General features: G+C 32.4%; 1 protein-coding gene across 4 annotated transcripts in view; it reads right to left on the reverse strand.

Annotated features, from left to right (window-relative positions):
- DIP2 (disco-interacting protein 2) overlaps window positions 1–22,333 on the reverse strand; it is a 50,325-nt gene that overhangs the window by 17,357 nt on the left and 10,635 nt on the right. For 3 of the 4 annotated variants that reach the window (XM_011053805.2, XM_011053803.2, XM_087415424.1), the window contains 3 exons: window positions 20,141–21,048; window positions 16,882–16,953; window positions 6,891–7,058 (listed from right to left, as the gene is read on the reverse strand). In XM_011053805.2, coding sequence (XP_011052107.1) covers window positions 6,891–7,058; window positions 16,882–16,953; window positions 20,141–21,048 — 1,148 coding nt within the window. The remainder of the gene's footprint in view (window positions 1–6,890; window positions 7,059–16,881; window positions 16,954–20,140; window positions 21,049–22,333) is intronic. The other variant, XM_011053806.2, reaches the window with a different exon arrangement.

Below are 22,333 nucleotides of genomic sequence, written 5' to 3' on the forward strand. Positions count from 1 at the left end.
AGTGATCCGATGTTATTTTTACAAGATTATAAATTTATTAACATTTATTAACATGATATGTTTATTGACATGTAATATCAGTGTTTTTTATGCAATGTACTCTATTTTCAATACCTAGGTACTTAAGTACAAGTACAGGTACTCTGGAAAAAAATGTACCGAGATAAAGGTACAGGTATACTTTTATTTGTAATAATTTGTTATAAAATTTTAGAATAAATTACATTTTGATGGCAAAATGATGTCTTTAATGTTATTTTGATGTCTTGCTTGTTAGATATGATCTATGTATTTCATGTATTTGCACGTAATATTTATTTATACAGGGTGTCTCTGTTACAAGGTAATATCTCCATTGCTGTTAATGAAACGCGAAAATACCTATGAAATAAATTGTTTGATTCGAAAAACATATGTTTACTGTTGTGAAGTTAACCTCCAACATTAAAAAAAGAATAAGGTTTCTATAGTTCCATTCCCTTAACGCCCGCAACGCTCATGGAATCACATTTTATCCTTGTTGTTTATCAAATATTAAACAAGGACAAACGATATTCGCGAGCGTTGCGAATATTAAGGAGAACGCAGCCTATAACTCATTTGATTGCTCATCATTTGCAGATGAACGTTTTGAATATTTGTTTGCACACTTTCAGTAAAAGTTATTCAAAAAACAATTTTGGGAGAGATAACTTCACATCACCCCAATTGTGAGCAATTATATTGAAAAAGGATTTGCAAATTACAATGAAATCTGCAGCCAAAAGAAAACGCTATTTATTTATTGTGATATGAGATTTAAACTTGGCGCCAATTGTTGATATCAAATCTTTATATGAATAATACCTATTATTAGAGTTAAGTAAATAACAAAGATAGTATCACTTTAGGTTTATTTTTTAATTTGATAGAATTTAACTTAGATAGTTAAGACTGTAGCATTTAAATTTAAATTTTTAATTTGGTAAAATATTTTTTTTTCGAGTATTAATTTTTAGAAAATTAAAGCTGTCATTGACTTGATTGATTTTTACTTGAATTGGAATAAGGTCTTTAATAAGAATATTTTTGAAGGAGAATTAAAACTATTATTACTCGGGAATAATAAAAGGATACGTAACGTATCACTTAGATTTTATTCAAGAAGCATATTCTTAACTGCTTTTTTTTACCTTTTTTTTTAAAAAAAAAGTAAGTTTGTACTGATATCATGCATTTTGTAGTGGTGAACGTCTTCCTATAACCAGTTTATTCATATATTTTTTCTCTTCTGTATTTTCGTCGTCTCACCGCCATCAGGAGAAAGAAGAGCCACTACTACATGAGAAGACAGAAGAGCCGCTACCATCTTGGAGGCGAAAATCGCCTCATCTGGCAGCCCGATACACGCAGGTTATATTATACTGTTATATGGGGTCTACAATAGAAGTCGTAGTGGTCATAGGGTCTTAAGTCGTAGAAAATTGACCAATCATAGTCGATTATTCTTCTCATATTCGACTGTAATTGGTTAATTTTCTACGACTTAAGACTCTATGATCACTGCGATTTCTATTGTAGACCTTGTATTATATATTTCTTTTGTTATTGCTGCCATTTAGAGCACTGTGATTATCGCAACATAATTACAGAAGCATAGGAGGAAGGAACTCTATGTACGATATATATTTTTTTCCGGCGGAGAAATACCGATACAAAAGATACCAAGAGCAAGAATGATAGTTGTGGATACTGTCCGCCAAAAAGGACGGTAAATTACGGAGTTGCCAGGGCAGAACATTTCTAGCTACTCGGAATTGTCAGGAGGCTGCCCGCATGTAAAGGAGTTTCCTTCTAATTTGTAATAAGCGCAAGGATCTGCGACCCGCGAGGACTTATATGATTCGCGGGGTCGCGTGATAAGACCAATCGGCGTGACATGGCCTTGATTAGAGGGGGGGTTTAACGACCTACGTGGATCTGCGAAAAAATCCTGATTGACACTCGTGTTGTGGCCGAGCCAGCTGTTTGTAAGAGAGGACCTGCAATCTCACATGAGAAAGCAAGTTATCGAGCAACGGATACAGAAGAGAGTACCAAGACCGAGAGATCGGAGAGATCGAGAAGGAGCAAATTCGGTGAGACGAGTGTCACATTATTTGTAAAGCTACCGATCGCAAGATTCTTGGCATCGGGTAGATTGCACGTTAAAGACTCTTAAAGATTTCGAGCGGCCAACTTTCCAGCTGCCGCGTAATATAATGATTGCAAGCCGCGTGTCATCCATTCGAACGCTCCTTTCAGAGAATTGTCTGTTACCAAATAGGGCTCGTCCTTTGCCACAGCCGAGTCATATCCTAATTGTATGTTGAGAGTAATTCTGTTTCACAGCCTAAAAGTCATTTTCGAGCATCTCCGCGCAAAGAAATATCCAGCATCGCGTAGCTATTATCATATTGTCCTTTGCGATTATACGAGCGTACTGACGATACGCCCTTAATGGTAAAGTATTTATGTCACATTTATTTGCCTTTAGTATTCGGCAATAATAAGAACTCTGGTAATATCAAAATCTTGTGATCTTGCTTAATCGGCACGTACATAATCGAATTGTATTATCTTCGTCGCGGATGCCGAACTCCGAAAGAAATGCCTGGCTCGAAGATTGTACTTTATAAAGATCCTCCTGTAATTTGACGTTGACAGAATATATTTGTTACAATATTTTCTTTGTTAATTTACGTGCCGTTTTTTAAATCTATTTCTTTCATCCTCCAACATTCTTCCTGTAACGAACTACCTCCTCTGCCGCCGCGAATCGTTATTGAGAGTGAATATTACGAATTAATCGAAAATTGATGAAAGAATGGCACCCTCGTACCTGGCGCCCAACTCACATTTAGAAACTTATAGCAACTTGCTAAACATTCGCTTAATTAATGATTTTGGAAGTAAGATAGTGTGATTCTGAAAATCTAGTGGAGGACGCGACAACAAACAAAGTTGCCATCACTCGCAAGGTTACAGTGTCTACATACAACTGTTACAGGACTGTTACAACTGTTTTGCAGCAAGGATATAATACAGCGAATTATTTCATCCATATTTAATGTTAGTTTAACGTTGGTAAATGACAAAGATATAATGTTCATTGTATTACATTGTGCCCTTGATGCAAAACATCCATAATTTCACTTCAAAGTCTGATCATTCGGGGGATTCCACATGATTGATATAAGACGCTGCAATCGCATATTTTCCTTTGGTTGACGATAATGACAATAACGATGTTCCTTATAATCTAGACACTCAGTTCATCAATAGCAAACGCCTAGATATCCACTTCCTTGACGGCGAATACATAGATAACACCTAGATATTTAATTCCTCGATAATCTTGATATTTCATTTTGAATAATTTACGCTGCATGCGTCGCAGCCATTATGTGCGGTCATGTATGGTCATGTGCAATGCTGGTTTGCTGGTTAGATAGATAACATAAAGTCAAAAGCCATCTGTTATTGAAAAAAAAAACGAAAAAAACGAAACGTACATTTCTCTTTTGGTCGATGAATATGACACGCGCTCCCCGAACGTATTTCCGATCTTTGCAAAATGTAGAAAGTGCAAAGTGCAGAGAATGGCTATGTTCGACATTGGCAGTGTTTCCGTACGCACTCGACCATGCTCGACAGCGCCTGCCCTCTAGTGCCAAAAATTCCTGCCGTTCTGCTCTGGACGACGACGATGTTAATAATGACGACGTTTCTTAAAATGATGATAAAATTCAAAGATTCAGAGATTTGCATCACAATATCTCCGCTCGTACAACAAGTAGAAAAAAAGCACTTTTTTCAAATGAATCGAATGAAAATTGTAGAAGTTATGATGTACGCCGTTTTGAAAAATGTCGTCTTTTGAAAAAACACGCGTTTAATGTTTTTCAATATACAATGTTTCGTGTATAAAATTAAAAAATGTACAAATTACCTTTAATCTGCAATGCCTGTGCCATACAGCTGTCCTTCAACATTGATATAAACCTCTTCAGCCTCTTTCCGGTTTGATTTTAAAAAGCTCTGTGAGCTTTTTGCCGCTTCGGTTAAGGAGCGCTCCGCTACTTTGATGCATTGAGCGTCCGCTTTCACGCAGAAGTTATAACAGTTATAGCCTATAGGCATCTGCTAGCACATGTAGTACTAGTTTTACAACCTTTCTTTGTGGTATACACTATTCTTTTATCGCCTTTCATTATAATAAATATATTTTCAAACGTGATAACGGATTTTCCAACACGAATCGTCAAGCATCGTTTGGCACATCTATTTACACTGAAAAACAGCTGTGTACTGACTCGAGTTATACAATGGTCGAAATTTCTACTGTTATCTATAGTTATCTACGGAAACCTATTGCTACTATGTCTTTTCATATCTGATGAGGCAACTGCTCCGAACTTTTGGAGCAGCGCACGGCGCACCGATCGTAAGGGGACGCGCTTCAAAAAATCAGTTGTGACTTTGTAAATATTTCGAATTTTCTATTCCAATTACAAGGGTTATATTGTTACATGTACAACCTATTTCATTTAAATGAAAAAAATTTCGATTTTTTCGAAGTTTTAAAGTGGTGTAACCCCTTAAATATTTGCTGTAGGATTATCGATCATAAAATCATAAGATCTTACTTTTTTAAAAATTCATTAAATGATACCTTTATCTTAGCATCGTTTTAAAAATCTAAGTTTTCAATTTAAAAAATGTTAGTATTTTGTTTATAGTTGAGTGTAGTAATATCGTTTTTGTTTATACTTCCATAACTACAAACAAAAGAAAAATCACTACAAACAACTACAAATTATTCTGAAAAAGATGTCGCAAGCGGATTTGAGATATCTCAAAGTTGGCAAAATTGCATTTTTAGCAGTAGTTAATTTATTGTAACTCTTACGGCTAAACTACAAAAAATCAGAAAATCACTATAAACAACTCTGAATCAATATATAATATATTGGCATTTTTTTGTTTATCTGAAAGTTGGACGATTTATTTTTCCAAAATTTAATATTTTTTAATATATGGAATTACAAACAAAAACAATATTACTACAATCAACTATAAACAAAATATTTTTTTTTTGAAAATTTAGATTTTTAAAAGTCGAGTGCCAAGTTCGCAAAGGTTTAAATGCATGTGAGTATGCCATCGATGGACCGGTGCAACGAATGGACCAGTTAAATATTTTTATTAATATACATGATGTTGTACCATTTGTGATGAAGAAATTATAAACTAGTAAAGAAACAGCCGCCATATTAATTACATTCAGACGGATGCAGCAAAGACGCTGTAATTTCGCAAAATACATTTTTGATCTTATTTTCTCCGATTTTGCATAGATTACTGAAACTACTTAATGGAATTATATACCTTATTAACTTCAATAGTCCATTAAAGTTGAAAACATAAAATGGGATACTTTACTTTCGGCAACTATTTACATTTAGGTACAGTATTATAGATTATGTGATAATTAATAAACACTTCCAAATGAACGACACGGCGATCCATAGACCAATGGTTAATCCATGGCATATTGTATGAAACAAATATGATATGGCAATTACGACCAATAAGGAATGTCTATCAATGTAGTAATAAAGCATAAGACAGTTCTGTGTGTAATTATTTGTTTTATTATATCACTATTTTGTTTTTTTTAATAAAAATTTATATTATAGTTTATATTATATTTTAAATAAATTTTATATTATATTTTACTATTTTACGTAGACAATTTTATGTGATAGATGCAATTGGTATCTAAATGTTTATTTTATTTTATAATTTTTCAATTATTTTATACAAAATATATTAGGTGTTGGAATTAATTCGTAGCGTTTTACAAGTGATGGGAAGTACTTTCATTAATGTATTTTTTAATGCTCATGTGAAATAAATAACATTCTTTCATTAAAAACGCTACGAATTAATTCCAACACCTAATATATTATTTATAAAATAGGTTTACTTAATAATATAGTTTTATAAATTTTAATATAGTTTTATAAATTTTAAAATTTTTATACGTAAATATAAGATTCAAATAAATACAAATTAAGAGCTGTACTAATAGAGCCTGGTTACTTAATTCAAGTATAAAATTTGACAACAAAATATAAATTAACCAACCAGGCTCTAATAGCTCTTAATTTGTATTTATTTGAATTTTATTCAGTAAAGCCAACTAATATATGTTTATTATTATAATAAATATAAGAATTCTTTCAAGAATAACTTAATAAACATTATATTTTCAGTAAATTTTCATTATTTGACCCAATATTCTGAAGTAATTGTTTAATGTTCGATTTCAGATAGTCCAATGATAAATAACCGGTGATTTATCCATGGCAATGTAATCCAATAATCATATATTAAAATATATTTAAAAAATCATGTATTAAAAATAAAGTAATAAATGTCATTCTAGTCTCACAAGATGGATGAATTTTTTTTCAAAGATAATATTCTGAGAGTAAAAAGTTTTCGAAAGTATATGCACTATATAATTTGTTTTTCGGCGTAAAAATATAATTGTTATGAATTAATTAGCCTAAGGGGTCCATTGATGGCGTACTTACCCTAAATGTTTACCTTTACAAATGACTTTTTATTATCCTTGATGTTAACTTTGAACCTCAAGGAGGTAAATACCAAGGATAGTCATTTGAAGGTTGAGAGATAAAGGTGAACATTTATGAAGATATATTTGTTAAAGCTGCTCGAATAGAATAGAATGATTTTCGAACAATAGAAATGATACGGTAGAAATGGAGCTGATAAATTACCAATACCCACATTTCCTATTTGAATGGTCCTTGTATATCTAGTGCGAGAGATGTACTCACCGGAATGGTAACGGCTCTCATTGCGTGTCAGTCTGCGATTACCGCGTCTAGCTGCCGCCGCCGCTGCCGCTGCCGCTGCCGCAGTAGCAGAATTCGAGTTCCCAACGTTCCCTGTGGAGCCGCCAGAACTCGCGGGACTGGCGATTCCTCCAGGCGCTAGTCGACCGCCTGCATGCAACATAACAACAACAACAACGACACATAGACAGAAAAAGGACACTATGAGAGCTCAACTGCGAGGTGCAAAAGTTATCATCATTGTACTTCGAACACTGGTATCTAACTTTGAAACACTGGGAGTTAGTACATCTTTTATCTACTTTGCTATTATTAATTGCAAATCGATCCCAATGAGTTTCTAAATCCAAAAAATTAGTTGGAAGAAACGATTCTAACCGTTTCTACGAAATGTTAATCTTTACAGGACGATCATTCACTATAGTGGCGTTATTTTATTTTTCACGTTGTAAGAGCGTAATTTTTATGCCTGCTCTTAGCATTTAATCAAAATCCTAATATTTACAAAATTGAAAAAGCAAAATGTAAATCAACATATAGAATCTCCTTGCAAAACTGTCTATGTATCATAAAATGTAACAATTCTAATCATGTTCAGTTCTAATCGTGTAAAAAATTGAGAAACCCATTTGGTTTTTATCAAATAATTTTATCAATCGAATTTTTAGTATTTCTGTACATAAATCTTTTGTTGAATAATTTTGTTAATTAAATTTGTGATAAATAAGCAAGATATGGATTGTGTTCTTCAAGGATAAAAAAAATGAGGGAAGAATGTTCATCATGCCTATGATTCATATGTGATAAACACAAACTCTATTTGTGTACTGAGATTGTGATGGCGAAGAGTAATGTTTTCTATGTATTTTTTGTATTTTACGTTTTTCATTTATATTTACCTCTTTAGTATATTATTATAATAATATTTACATTAACAACTTAACCTAATAATTAAACTAATAATAAATAGCCTTTTATCTGAATTTAATATTTTTTTTACACCTAAAAAATGACTACCTTCTATCTTTAAAATAAATACCTTTTTTGAAACGCATGTAACCATACTATTTTTTTTAAGTACATCATTTCAAAAATATTAGGCCGTATAAAACTGCTTTTAAAAAATATTATAAATTTAAAAAGTTATGATTTTGTAAGTAAAAATACTCATTTTTCCGAAGTTAACACGTTTATGATTTTTTTGTAGTGTTAAAATTAAATTTTTTACTACAACATCATTGTTCCATTTTCTTTAAGGATGAAATTAGATACTATAATTTTTTTAAGTTACTGGAACTAATACTATCGATAAGTGATAACATTTCAGAAATGATTCGGGTCATTTTAACCCAGGGTAATCATTGTGTGACTTTTTTGAAATATGATTATGAAGGGTTAAAAAGCATCTATCGATAGTTGAAGCTTCAAACTTCCAGTAGATTTCAGGTACGCGTTCTTCTGAAGCCAGAAAGATTTTGAAATCTAGCGTGAAAGATGATGCGGATTATTTTGACCTATGTGATCATGAAGGTGATCATGAAGAATTAAACCACATTGCTGTTTTTTAATATATATCATCTCTAAATAGGAAGGTTCGAATGAAGTAGTGCCACGATGCCGGTTCCAGTTAGCGTCGCATAGCCTCTTCTACCCAATTCCTACTCTCACTTCCATGAAATGTAATAGAAAATTACGCGAGTGAATCTGAGTAACTCAGCTAGAGATTGGGCGACCATCTCCAATGGAAAGCAGGGTCAGGGCTAATGAAGAAGAGAAAAATGGCCCTCAGATGTAAAAGGGGTTAAGCTAGGGGCTAGCAACTTATTCTAGTAAAAAAACATATATTATGAAAGCTCAAGGAAATGGAACCGTACGGACTCTAAGACGATGACAAGACAACCGAAGTAAGGACATAAGAATTAGAACGTGGAACACCCGTACATTGTATAGGACAGGAGCATTGAGAATGCTCATTGAAACACTAGATAACTATAGAGTGTACCTACTGAATTGCACTGTAAGAAATGTGATAGATAGGACAACTGAGAGACGGAAATTAATTTACTATAGCTTTACATTACATACATATAATATTACATATATTTAATAATAATTGGTAATAAATACCAATAAGATTAAATATATGCGTGTTCCTCGGCCAAAGCTAAATCAATCACTACAAATAGATGGAAGAGAAATAGAATTGATTAGTGGATTTATTTATCTTGGATCAATGATAGATACATCAAATAAAATTACGATAGAAATTAAGCGGCGAAAATCCTGCTAATAAGAAATATTTCGGACTGGCCTCACAACTCGAATCTCAAGACAAAGTGTAAGCTGTACAAAACGCTAATGTCATACTGACATATGATGCGGAGATATGGACACTTACAAAGAAATGGAGAATTACTGGGATGTTGCAAACGTAAAGTACTACGTAGACTATATGGCACGGTTATGGATTATGGAGATGGAGAAAGCGATATAACCATGAATTATATTAACTATAACGACTGTGATGGACTTGTGAGGAGGATAAAAATCAATCATCTGAGTTGGATGGGGCACGAAACCTGATCAAGAAACCTCACGCACATATCAATGTTACAATAACCAACGGGACAACGACGCAGAGGAAGGCTGCATTTCGTGGAAGACTTGATAAGGAATAAGGGAATGTAGAAGAAAAGCGCTGAATAAGGACGAATAGAAAAATATTCTAAAGCAGGTCGGGGCCCATAAAAAGCTACAAAGCCGAAATAATGATGATCTTTAAATAGGGTAGTTCTCATTTTTTTATTTTTCGAAATCTTTCCGCCTCATCCCCTAAAATTATTCCAATCTATAAAAAAATAATTTCTGTAAAAGTTTAATTCAATCCGATATCGGCAATTCGATACCCCCTGCTCGTTAAACATTTGAGTTCAGTTACATTATACTATCAGCCCTGGTTTTTATCCTCTTTTAGCGTCTTTTCCACAAAAATCTATAGACTTCCATTTTTTTAAACATGTCTTGCTTTTTTTGAGACCTCGTCGTCTCATTTAAACAATTAGATAAATTGTTAATGCCTGAAAAATAAAAAAAGTTATTACATTTTTACATATTCAAACTAAAAAAATTGATCTATGGGCTAATAAAGTGTCAATAATATGTTTGAGGGCAAAAGTTAGTTTAAAATAGGATAAATTCCCTGTATAAGGATTGCTCTGAAACTGAAAACCGCTATATCCCCGAACCTTTTGAGGTACAAAGGAAAAGAAAAACAGGTACAAACGATTTTCTTTCAAATCGTATAAAAGCGAAATTAAAAATTTTATTGTTGCGCAATGATCATTTCTTATTTTTCATTCTTTGACATATAAACGAAATAACGATCGGTACAAATAGATAAAAAAAAAAGTATAAACGCGTTATGGTATCTATTTTTATTTTTAATGAAATTGGGCGCCAGGTCTAGAGCTGTCATGTCGTGATAACATTTGCTTGATATAAAAGCTGTAATCTATATTTACGAAATAGCAGGCCGCAGACTAGTAGTTTGCACGAAGAAATCGTTAAGTTCTTAGAATTGGACTTAAATATTTAATTAAAATACTATCGTTACACAAAAATGTATGTTGTGTGTGAAATATTGTTTCGAAATTCACAAGGTAATAATAAATATAACAATTCAATGGAGATATCACTCTTATCCAACACGGTACTTTTCTTTTGGATAATATGGCTTATTTGGATAATAAGGCTTCTCGTGTACGCCTCGGCATTTCAAATGTACTCCCAGCATTTCGACTATTTTTAATAAACAATCGACAACAGAGCTATGTCATATATCATGGAATATAATCAATTCCAAGATGATCTTATAGATGAAGATGTTATTGACTGATATTAAGGCCGGTATTCATAGTCAGATGTTATATTCAAGATCGTCTTAAATATAATCTTAAGAAGTCACGAACCAATCAGAGAGCCGCATCGTCTTAAGACATTACTTAAGATAGTTTTGAAATAAGAACGGACTATGAATACCGCCCTAAAGTCTAGATCGAATGGGTAACCGTAAATTTTTTCTGCTCATAATGAATAACTTCTGATTTCGAGATAACGTTTTCCTTCTTACGTTTAGTGGTACTTATGTCCCTCATAATTTGTGTAGGTTTTTTATTTCGACATGTAGGTATCTCTAATTTTTGGCGAAACAAGATTAAGATATGTGATGTATCAATAACATATAAATCATTACATTACATTACATTTATGTAAGTAAATCGTGTAAGTTCTACTAATAAGTAAAACAAACATGTTTAGGATCCCCTTAAAGCAAAAAAAAACTGTATTAAATTTCATAGGACTGTATATGAGAAACACAAGCTATAGAAATTAATGCCTTAAACAGTCTAGCTGAATCTTAAATGCTTGTATAATTCTGTGTGAATTTATATACTACGTATATAGTCTTTTAAAATGCGCGCCAAAATGATTTTTTGGTCTTGAAACACAAATTCTACTAAACTATCGCAGTAATATCACAAGTTAAATTGATTAGCAATTTAACAATTTGACGCTCTTTACGCATCTTAAAACACTCTTGACAATGCTGAATGACATAGTAAAATAATTAATTCTTATTGCGAAAAATATTACCTCGGCCGGGAATCGAACCCGAATCTCTGATATCCCGTGCGAGCGTCCTAAGCTGTAATTATTTACAGATTTTAATATGAACATTCAGCATCATTAAGATCGTTTTAAGATGCGTAAAGAGCATCAAATTGTTAAATTGCTAGTCAATTTAACTCGTGATATTGATAGATTAGGCGAGTTTACGTTTCAAAATCATTTCGACGCACATTTTAAAAGACTACATAGGTAGTATATAAATTCACACAGAATTATACAAACATTTAAGATCCAGCTAAATCGATTAAGGCAATTATTTCTATAGGTTGTGTAAAATAAGCTTGTTTTTAAATTCTCTTTTCAATATTTTTGCAATTTTAAAATTAAAAATTAACTTTTATTGAATATTAATTTATATATAAAAAACGTTCTCCATTTATTTGTTCAACTGTATTTTGTCCAGCTTTATTAGATAAAAATACTATTTAAATTGTGACCTTATCGCAGACATTTTGAAGTTTCATGCTATTTGAAATATAAAGTCGCCAACGTTTTAGAGACATCTCACGCATGCACAGTACGTCGAATAATTCGTCAATCACCTGCTGATTCATTTGCTATCATAATGCTACGGAGAGTTTTTAGACATTGCTGTTAAAATCGCTTGATGACAGAGTTAAAGTTAGGCATTCAACTTTGTCGCAGCGATATTAAACATTGCGACTTTAAAATTTTGAATAAGAAAGAAACGCTTAGAAGCTTTTGCTACTGAATCCGCTGATAAATTAAGAAGCTTGCTAAAATATAGTATATAAAAACAGCGCCGTAAAATTGACATAAAAAAAATATGCCATAAAAAAAATACCTCCTGTTAATGCATATTTCGAAATTCATTTTTATTTAGAAATTTGTACTCCACATTTAGAGGTACAGCCTTTAAATGTTGACAAATAAATCAGCGAACAATTGGTCAATAATTCGGCATATTGCACTTACGTGATTGGCTGTTTCCATTAAATTATAAGCGTTTCCAAAACACTTATAATTTATACTGTTTACCAATGCGTAAATAGTTTAATGCTGACGATTTTGTCAACCAAAAATTCACTCTGAGAACAAAAATCTAATAAAAGAAGCAAACATCAAAAGCAGCATATAAAGCATCCTATATGCTGACTTCTTTCACAATTCATTATTTTGCGGTGCAATAATGATTTACTTTATCTTGCTATAATGATTTACTTTATCTAAAAAATTAATCATAAGTATTTCGCTTAAATTGCACGAAAAAATTACATAAAAGAATTTCTCGTTATCTGATTTAGCAATAGCAGCTAGAAAACTATTGCTTATAGTTCGCGTTCTGACAATAGCAGATGCACGTATATAACGAGCGAATATAACGCGGAAGCACTTCTTCCATGTGTAGATACAGTTAAACTGCAAGCCGATAAACTGCAGCGATTCTACCGATCGCAGCTGTGGACGCAAAGGCGCGCTCGTATACCTATATGACTCCATATTGGAAACATATGAAATTCTCAAATATTATATATTTATTATCTATCAAATTCTAACTAGATTTTTTGCGTTAGTATAAAGAGATTCCGAAACAATAAAGAATATAAAATAATAATGAAATTTATATTCATATTTATGTACTTAAGAGATTATAGGACTTTAAAAATTAAAAAAAAATGGAAATTCTTTTTATTTTTTTCCACTAATTTAAAGTCACACAAATGAATATAGATTAATTGTTGTAGGTAAATATTTAAAAAACTATAAACCATTAAAAATTGTAAAATTTACAGTTCGTCTTTAAACGCGATTTTTAACAAATATTATTTTAGAAATGATAGTTATAATTTAAGTATATTTTAATTGATTAATTTGAAGTTTTATAAAGTAACATTCTCACATTAGAAATATTATAACAAAAAGAACAAAATGTTTAAAAAAAAATACAATTCTCATGTTGAGTGTCGTGAAAAATAAAACTTTTTAATTCCCTTCGAATCGGAAATAATAAGTATAAAATATAAAAAAGGCTTTTTTTATATTAGATAATTTATCAAAACTAAAATCTTGACCATCATGCAAATGCGCAGACTGCAATCCCGGGAAAAAAGTTCCATATATAATTATATAAAATTATATAAATGTAATATAATATAATATATGATTACACATATATAATATTATACATAATTATATGTAATCATACATAAAAAAATTTTTTCCGAGAATGTTTAAATAAACTCCATTTTAATAGTTTTGTTATAATTTCACATTTTAATTTCATTATTAAAATGGGAAATAGACCGTGAAAGAATTAAATTAATAGGCAATATGGAGTGCATCGAAGAGAGACGCATTCACGGAATGCAGCTTGCGTAAACCAGCAAATAACGCGTGAAAACTACGCAATTCTGTGTCTCCAGTAATTTGTGACGATAAGACGAAGTCTCGCGTAAACAATCGCGACAATTGTAGTAGTAACGGTTGACCAACTCGGATTAAGCCCGATCTATGTAGATTGTTTGCAAAGTTTTGAGCCTCTCTCTCTCTGTCAACATGAAGACATTACCCGTAAAAATCATTCTGGTATTACAATCGTACATGCTTTGAAAAATACCTGTGAAAATTGTAGCCATTTTGGACGCTTAGTTGTTTGACAGTCAGTCGATATCGTTTTTGTAAAAATGAAAAGAATCGGAAATACAGAATATCATATGATTAAGTTACATTTGAAAGGCAATGCTTGCGCAAATTAAAGTCGAGTTGAATGCTGTTTAGGGGGACTCTGTCCCATCATTTGTCATCGTGAAAAAACGGGCAGCTGACTTTAAATGTGCTCATACCAGATTGGATGATGAGTTCGGGACGGTCAATAACTGCAGCTACTACCAATAAACACTACTATCAAAAAAGTTCACTAAATGATATTGGACGACTCAAGGTCGAATCAAGGTTAGAAAGATAGCAAAGACTGTGGGCATATCGAAAGAATGTGTTTATCATATATTGATTGAAGAATTAGGCATGCTTAAGCTAACCCCGCGTTGGATGCCGCGAATATTTCCAAGACTCTATTGGAGTGATTTAAGCGAAACGAGTCGAATTTTATGCGTCGGTTAATAAATGTTGATGAAACGTGGATTTACCACTTCATTCCTGAGACAAAGGAACAGTCAAAACAGTGGATTGCGAAGGGTGAACTTGCTCCGAAGAAGGCGAAGATGGTTTCATCGGCCGAGATGATGGCGACTGTTTTTTAGAATCATTGTGTTCATCGATTATCTTGAAAAAGATAAAACAATAACGAGGGTATACTACGCATCATTGACAAGCTCTGAAAGCAGAAATTGCGAAAAAACGGATGCATTTGAAGAAAAAGAAAGTACTGTTCCATTAAAGTAATGCACCGTCTCACACTACTACGATCGCCATGGCAAAAATTCACGAATTGCGATTCGAATTGATTGATCACCCACCATATTCACCATCTGGCCTCCAGTGACTTTTTTCTGTTTTCTAGGCTTAAAGTTTGGCTCGGAGGGTAGATTTTCATCGAACAGCAGATCATCGAATCCCTAAAAGCCTATTTACAGAGCAAGACGCCAACTGTTATTTGAATGGGTTAAAAGGATAGAAATATATATACATCTCTCGCTGTGAAAAATGTATCGACTTAAAAGGAGACTATGTTGAAAAATAAAACTTTTTAAATTTGACTAAAAAAAAAATATTTGTTTCTATATTAGGCTCAAAACTTTTCAAACGACCCTTGTATATAAGATGCAGAACGCAAGTCATATGTCGCAAGTAAAACGTATTTATAATAGGTCATAAGTTGCAATATGATAGAACGCAGGATGCGAAAAATTGAAGTTCACCCAATTTTCTGCGTCTTGTGTTTCCAGACAGCACAATGATGTTTTAAAAATGCACATTCGATATATTTGACGTATGTATTTTAAACATCCGAATTAGAGCCTTAAACATTTTTAGAATATTTTAAAGACGTACAGTGTTATTCTTTTGGACATCCCAAAAACATCTTTTTTAGGGATACAACGTACTAAAATTGAATTTATTTCAAATTTCAGTGAATTCTAGCAGATAAAGGAGACAGTCTGCTCATCAAGCAATTGACTGAGACTGGAATTTTAAATTCAATTAATTATATTAATTATATAATATAATTGTGGTCTATAAGTAAAGAGAGAGGACAGCTACTATTTTACCTGGATAAATTTATACAAGTAGGTAGGTGTACTTAGGATCCCTTTAGGGTAATGATGTCTCTGGCGAATGCGTAGACATCTATGCAAATATATAAATAAGATAGACATTTTTAAAACATCCAAATGTTTAATATTCTTATGTATGTGGAATAACGTATATTTTAAAAACATTCATACAAACATATTAAATCTATGGACGTTCGTACTAAATAAAAACCAGATTTGGACATCCAAATAAATGTTGTGTGCTGTTTGGGTTCTGTGAATCCTATTATAATTAAAATACGTTAGATTAATTTCTAATCTTGCAACCTGCGACTCGCGTTCTATGTCTTATGTAAGATGGAGCTTTACACCTCGCACTTGCGATGCGGAAATAGCTGATCATTGTTGAAATTTATTCCCATACGATTTTCATAGAGCACAAAATAAGCTCATTTGAAGTGGCGAACGTTCTGTAAATTAAATAGAAATAATATCTCACGAAGCCGTACATTCTTCTTCTTGTTAAACGCAATTTTCTCTTGATTTTCTCAATCCGCGTTCCGTGCGTCTCACATGACGCAACTAAAAGCAATTGTACATTGCAGTTACAAGGTGCAGAATGTTAAAGTGACGCGTGCCGCGAAGATTGCGTCTTGTCCCTTCCTTTTATACAGATTGCACTTACTATTGTGTATACAATGAAACACGTGTTTCTTGAGAATCAGAACGTGATTGATATTGCAAACTCATTTCGTCCCAATGATGCAACATTGCAACGAGAGAGATAAATATCACCTAATTGTAAAATAAAAAGATTTATATTTTTTCTTGTAGACCAAATGTTACAAGCTATAATTAATAGGACTTCATCAAGGAAATTAAAAAGAAGCGTTTTTAAAAAAATATTGAAACCTTTATCTACAAATCTTGCTTTGAAAAATATAATACTTAATGCGAAATCGAATATATGACTGAATATGTAGGGCGATAATATTTTCACTTCGCTGACTTTTCCGCTCCGTACCGTATATTGCGAATAATGCGCGATGATATCTCCCGCTGTTTACTTGCAAGAATTTTAATGAATTCTAGAAAAGCGAAACACTTACCTATCTGCTTCGAAGCGTATTGCTGAAGTAGACGCGTCCGTTTCTTTTCATAACCCTTCTGTGTAATATCTCCTGCAACAGCGGAAAACAACTTAATTAATAACTTAATCCTAGAAATAATTTATAGCCATGCGATTAATATTATTTCAGATCATCTCATAATATTGTGAGTAAACGTCAAAACCATGGTTGCAATTTATAAAGTACGATATTAATTTTATTGAATTGTTCTCTAAAAAAAAATATATTCTATCATTACCTCCGTTATTGCATTTGTTTATTTAAATAAAAATAATTAAAAATGATACCTACTTAAACTAGGAACAAGAATATAAATAAAATTAAAGATGGGATATAAGTAGGAGCAATATACAGAATGTTTCAGAATAACAAGATTCTCTTGCGAGCGAATTAAATTAAAAATTATGGAAATTATCTAAAATTTTGCAATTTTCACAATAGAAACGACGCAGTAGAAATAACGAGATATTAACTTCTAAAGATCGCCGAATAGCAAGGCCTACCGTTAAATACAATCGCAGAGTGAGATAAGATCACTCACTCTCGTAGATAACTAAACGCGCAGAGAATAGTTTACAGCAGCAGAGAATACATCGGCAAAGCTTTTCAAAACTGTTGATTGGATACGGGATAGAGAGATTCTAGGATTTCTTTGTTCTGCAACCAATCAATAGGCTTAAAAAGTTCGTACGACACTGAAATATCAACATTAAATGAACCGTTTTTTTTTTCGCATATGCGTATTATACGAAAATTCTAACGAAATTTAGTGTGTAACAGAGAGGTACTATACCTACAGTTTTGGCCGTTGGAATCTCGTTGCAACATATTAATTATAGAAAATAATAGAAAAAATATTTTATTTTCATTATGCAAGAAAAAATTATTTCATTTCATATTAATATTTGAATTATTGTTTTATTAACGTTACATTATTGTAACTATTTGCTCACCTAGTTTCTATAATTTTTATAAAGTATGCTATTTGTAATCTATTATTATAATGTCTGGTAAAAAATTTTTCATATATAATCAGGTAAATGTATATTTTAGATTACATCTCTCTAATTTGAGTGTGTCTTTAAAATATGTTGTAGGAAAGAACTGCGTCCTGAATGATTTTTCGCCACAAGAATTAAGTGGAGAACGACATTAGGAGATATGATAAATTAAAAATATGCAAGGGATAACATTGGTATAGAGCAGATATATTATAAACGCGTGGAAAGTCGTATGTTCCTTGGCAAGGAAGAGAAGTGGGGTTGGACTTCACTTCGCGTAAAAAGTCGGACGCCTTTAAGCAGAGGGAAGATGGGATAGACCTTGCTTTGCATGGAAAATCGAAAACCCACGTAAAACAATACAATCACGCAAAGCAAGATCTACTCCCCTGCCAAGAGGCGTACGACTTTCCACGCGAAATGATAAAATAAACATCTTTATGCAAATCTTATTATGAAACTTTTATTTATTACATCGTCTAAATGAATGCCGTCCCTCATTTAATTCTTGTGGAAAATCACATTTTTCCCTATAATATATCAGAAGGACATTCAAATTGGTGAGGTATAACCTAAAATATACATATGCCATATAATTTTATATAATGGTGTCTAACTCACATAATTATATATAAATATGTGTATTTCTTATTTTTCGATGTTTCGAATTCTTTCTGCTTCACTCCCTAGAATGGTTCCAAAAAAGTAATTTCTGTAAAATTTAGCTCGATCAGATATCAGCAACCTATGCCCCTGATACAGTAAATGTAAAAACTAACGATAAAAATAAGAGTGTTATTCATTTCCATCCCTGAATATACATTAACGATTCAGACATATAGAGAATGTCCTAAAATGCTGGAATGCCCTTTCGTTAGCAGATTCTATGGAACATTCTAAGATAAAAACCTTCCACATAAAAATGTTCAGACTGCAATAATTTTCAAATTATAAACGATTAAAGGCCAATGATAACGTCTGAAAATGGCGAGCTCAGGGGCGAATATCGCGCCTTATACATTGACTCGCTTATTAAATATTAATATAATTGAGATAATTATGGCAAAATATTTAACTGCTGAAATTCGGTTTCTTTTGTAAAGCATTAATAGTTTTATAAGTTAATAACGTTTTATAATAGGAAACCGAATTTTAACAGGCAATTTTGCATACAATGATAAAGCGTTTCAATTTTACAATGATAAAGAGATTTCACTTTTAAGCTTCTTATGTAATTGTTTAATTTAAACATTATTATACATTATTAGGATTAATGTCAGCCTTTTATTACGGAATATCAATCATTATGTACAGTACGAAATTGTATATTTTTATAATGTATATTAATTTCTTACTGTACGTGATAATTGATATTCTCGCCCATTCTCTTTCCTTCATCCCTCTCCCCCACCTTAAAAAATAGCAACATATAAAAGGAATCACCGGAAAGAACAGTATCAGATTGCTCCAATGACATGAACTGCAATGTTCACGAAACGTTGGCATTCTAAGGATTTGGACACGGAAATAACTCGCGAGACGCATAATTTCCGTATAATTATAATCAAAATTTATTAATGTCCACATATTCAGGTCAAGAGAAAAAGATGCAATAAAATTATATTTCTGCTACATTCAACCTGCTACATTCAACAATCTTAAAGAAAATAGTGTAAAAAAATCTTATTAAGATACAGTTGTTAATTTATAATTATTATTTTCTCTGTTATAGTATTTTCTATTAGTTAGATTTTAATTATATATCATTTTTTATTGTAGTAAAAATCACAGCGTGTTTCGCGTATGCCGTTTAAATTTTTATCTTTTTACTTATTAAGAATAAATTTCATCGATAATCTTCTATACAAATCACTTGCTAACTTTGCGATGACAATGACGAAGTAAGCGTAGAGAGAGAACCGCAGAAAAGCGACAAAAATTTACTGACGCGAAAATAATTTATTTTTTCACAACACGACGTGCATTCCCGCAAAAAAAAACGCAGCAAACTGTGACAGGCAAAGGGACTCACATGAGGACTCACATTAGGGCGATCATATTAAAGAATCTCTTTAGATTCACTCTTTCCTTCTTACAGAGCAATACTTGGGGCATTGGCTACTTTTGCGTTATCTTATAATAATAAAATAGCGATCTAAGATTTAAAGAACATCCTGACATCCTTGGCTATTACTGTCATTTCCTGAACAATCTATAGAACTATATTCGGATCTTACTCGAATGTTTCCTCAAGGATGAGCACTTGCGCACGAGGAATACCGGCTGAGCGGATGCTTTTCTCAATTGTGACTTCCGACGCAATGGTCTCCTTCTAAATCCCGATTTTTGCCTTTTTAAATGCTGCTGTCGTTGTAGAAAATTTCTTTTACGATCACTGAAGCGATCAACATCATCGTCTTCACTGTCGCTTGATGGTGATGAGAGACATTTGTAACCTGTGTTAAAATTTTCGTTTTTTGACCTTTCTTTGACAATGTCCTTGGCTAGAAAGGTAAGGAATTGACTACTGGCAAAGTAATTTCCAGAAATGATCGTTCTCGCTGGCGTTGACATCATCGTTGTTGTTGTCGTTGTCGCCGAAAGCTTCCAAGTGGCTCCCCGCACAAGAAGACCGTTGGTCCTTAACTCCTCAGAGAATAGCTTATCCTCGTTAAAGTCGCTGATTTTTTGTACCAGACAAGCTGATGACGAAGACGATGTCGCCGAGAAAGAACCAAAGGACGATGAAACAATCGAGTTCAAGGCATCATCTTCCCGACGCTCATTGAAATCACCTGATAACAACAGCTTTTGATCGTCGAACTGATCGTCTGACACGTTCGATGACCAGTCGTTAATTCTCTCTAGGATTGGACTCTCATCATCAGGGAAATATCTGATCTCTTGCCAGACTCGACGTTGACGTCTCGAGCGACGTCTTTCGGGTGGAATAAACCATACTGGACTATTGATACGAACCGCAGGTTTCTGATTCTTCTTGTTAGCGCGTTGAGAAGTTCTCTTACCACTTCGACGACGAGAACTAGAATGTCTAGACGCGCTCGTTCGTTTGAAGTAACCTTCCGTGCTCACACTTGGCGATGGCTTTGGTGTTTTCCGGCGAAAAAGACCATGTCGCGTCATCCTAAAGCCAAGCAATGTCGATTGCAATCGAATTCTTGAACAACGCAATATTTGATTCAATCAGTGAAATTCAATGCGAAAATATGAGTATGTAGATCTTTCCATTAAATTTAATATGTTCAACCAAAAACAAATTTTATTAAAGACTACAATTAATTTTTATTATTTTTTATATATTTACATATTAAGGTGGTTCTTTAGTAAAGTACCGAAAATTTTGGATGCCTCACCAAGGCCCACTTAAAGAAAGAGAGAGAGAGAGAGTTACAGATATCTTCATAATTTAGATAAAATATTAAAACTATATGCATATCTTAATAAAATAGTATGAAACACATAATAGTATACAAAAGTGATGAAATAAAAAGAAGTTGATTTCTTGTACAATACAATTTGTTCTTGTGATAATTTAGCAATATTGCACCATCAAATTACAATGTATATTGCAAGCAAAGTTTTTATAAAGAAAAATTTGTAAAAAAGAAAGTTAAAAAGAAAAGAGAAAATTTATTCCAATCTGCAATGAAATGAAAAGTTTCATGTACACCATAAAAACAAGATGAAGTTATGTTGTACGATATTTTCAATTTCAACATTAAATACTTTTTCGGAATGATCATTGATCTATTACTTTTTTATAATCAATCGTTATTTTTTTAAATTATTATAATCGTGTTCTTTTAGAGAAGTATACGATAATATTTGTACAAGGTGTTTCATAAATACACGTCAATATTTTAGGATGTCTATACACTAAAATAAATAAAAATCATATGAATTACATACCTTAGTTTTCAAGTTATGAAAGATTAAAAAAAATATTCGAAGTATTCACCTCATGCATCAACACACGCTACTTCACGCCTTAGCATTGAATCACTAGTTCAAAAATACTAGGTATTCTTCAAATAGTCTCAAATCCACTTCGTATTTTTTCTTGTAGATTATCCGCATTATTTTACCGGTGTTGAAAACATAATAGATTTTAAATGGCCCCAAAAATTAATGAACTGAGATCAGAGATCATAGTGGCCATGGAGTGGGTCTATCGGTTTGCGAAGGTACTGTTTAGGAATGTTCTCACTTTAAGATAAAAATGAGATAGAGCATCATCATGCACGAACGGTCATGGGTATATCAAAACGTCGACCATTTTAACATGAACATTACCATTTTGCCGCTTTTAGAGCTGAATTTAAGACTGGATTGTTCCATCTTTAGATAAACTATGGTAATTTACTTATTGAATAAACAAAAGAGTAAAAGAGTAAGAACATAAGAGAATG

Source organism: Acromyrmex echinatior, chromosome 18, assembly GCF_024713525.1.
Source record: "Acromyrmex echinatior isolate Ae372 chromosome 18, ASM2471352v2, whole genome shotgun sequence".
Classification (NCBI taxonomy): Eukaryota; Metazoa; Arthropoda; class Insecta; order Hymenoptera; family Formicidae; genus Acromyrmex; species Acromyrmex echinatior.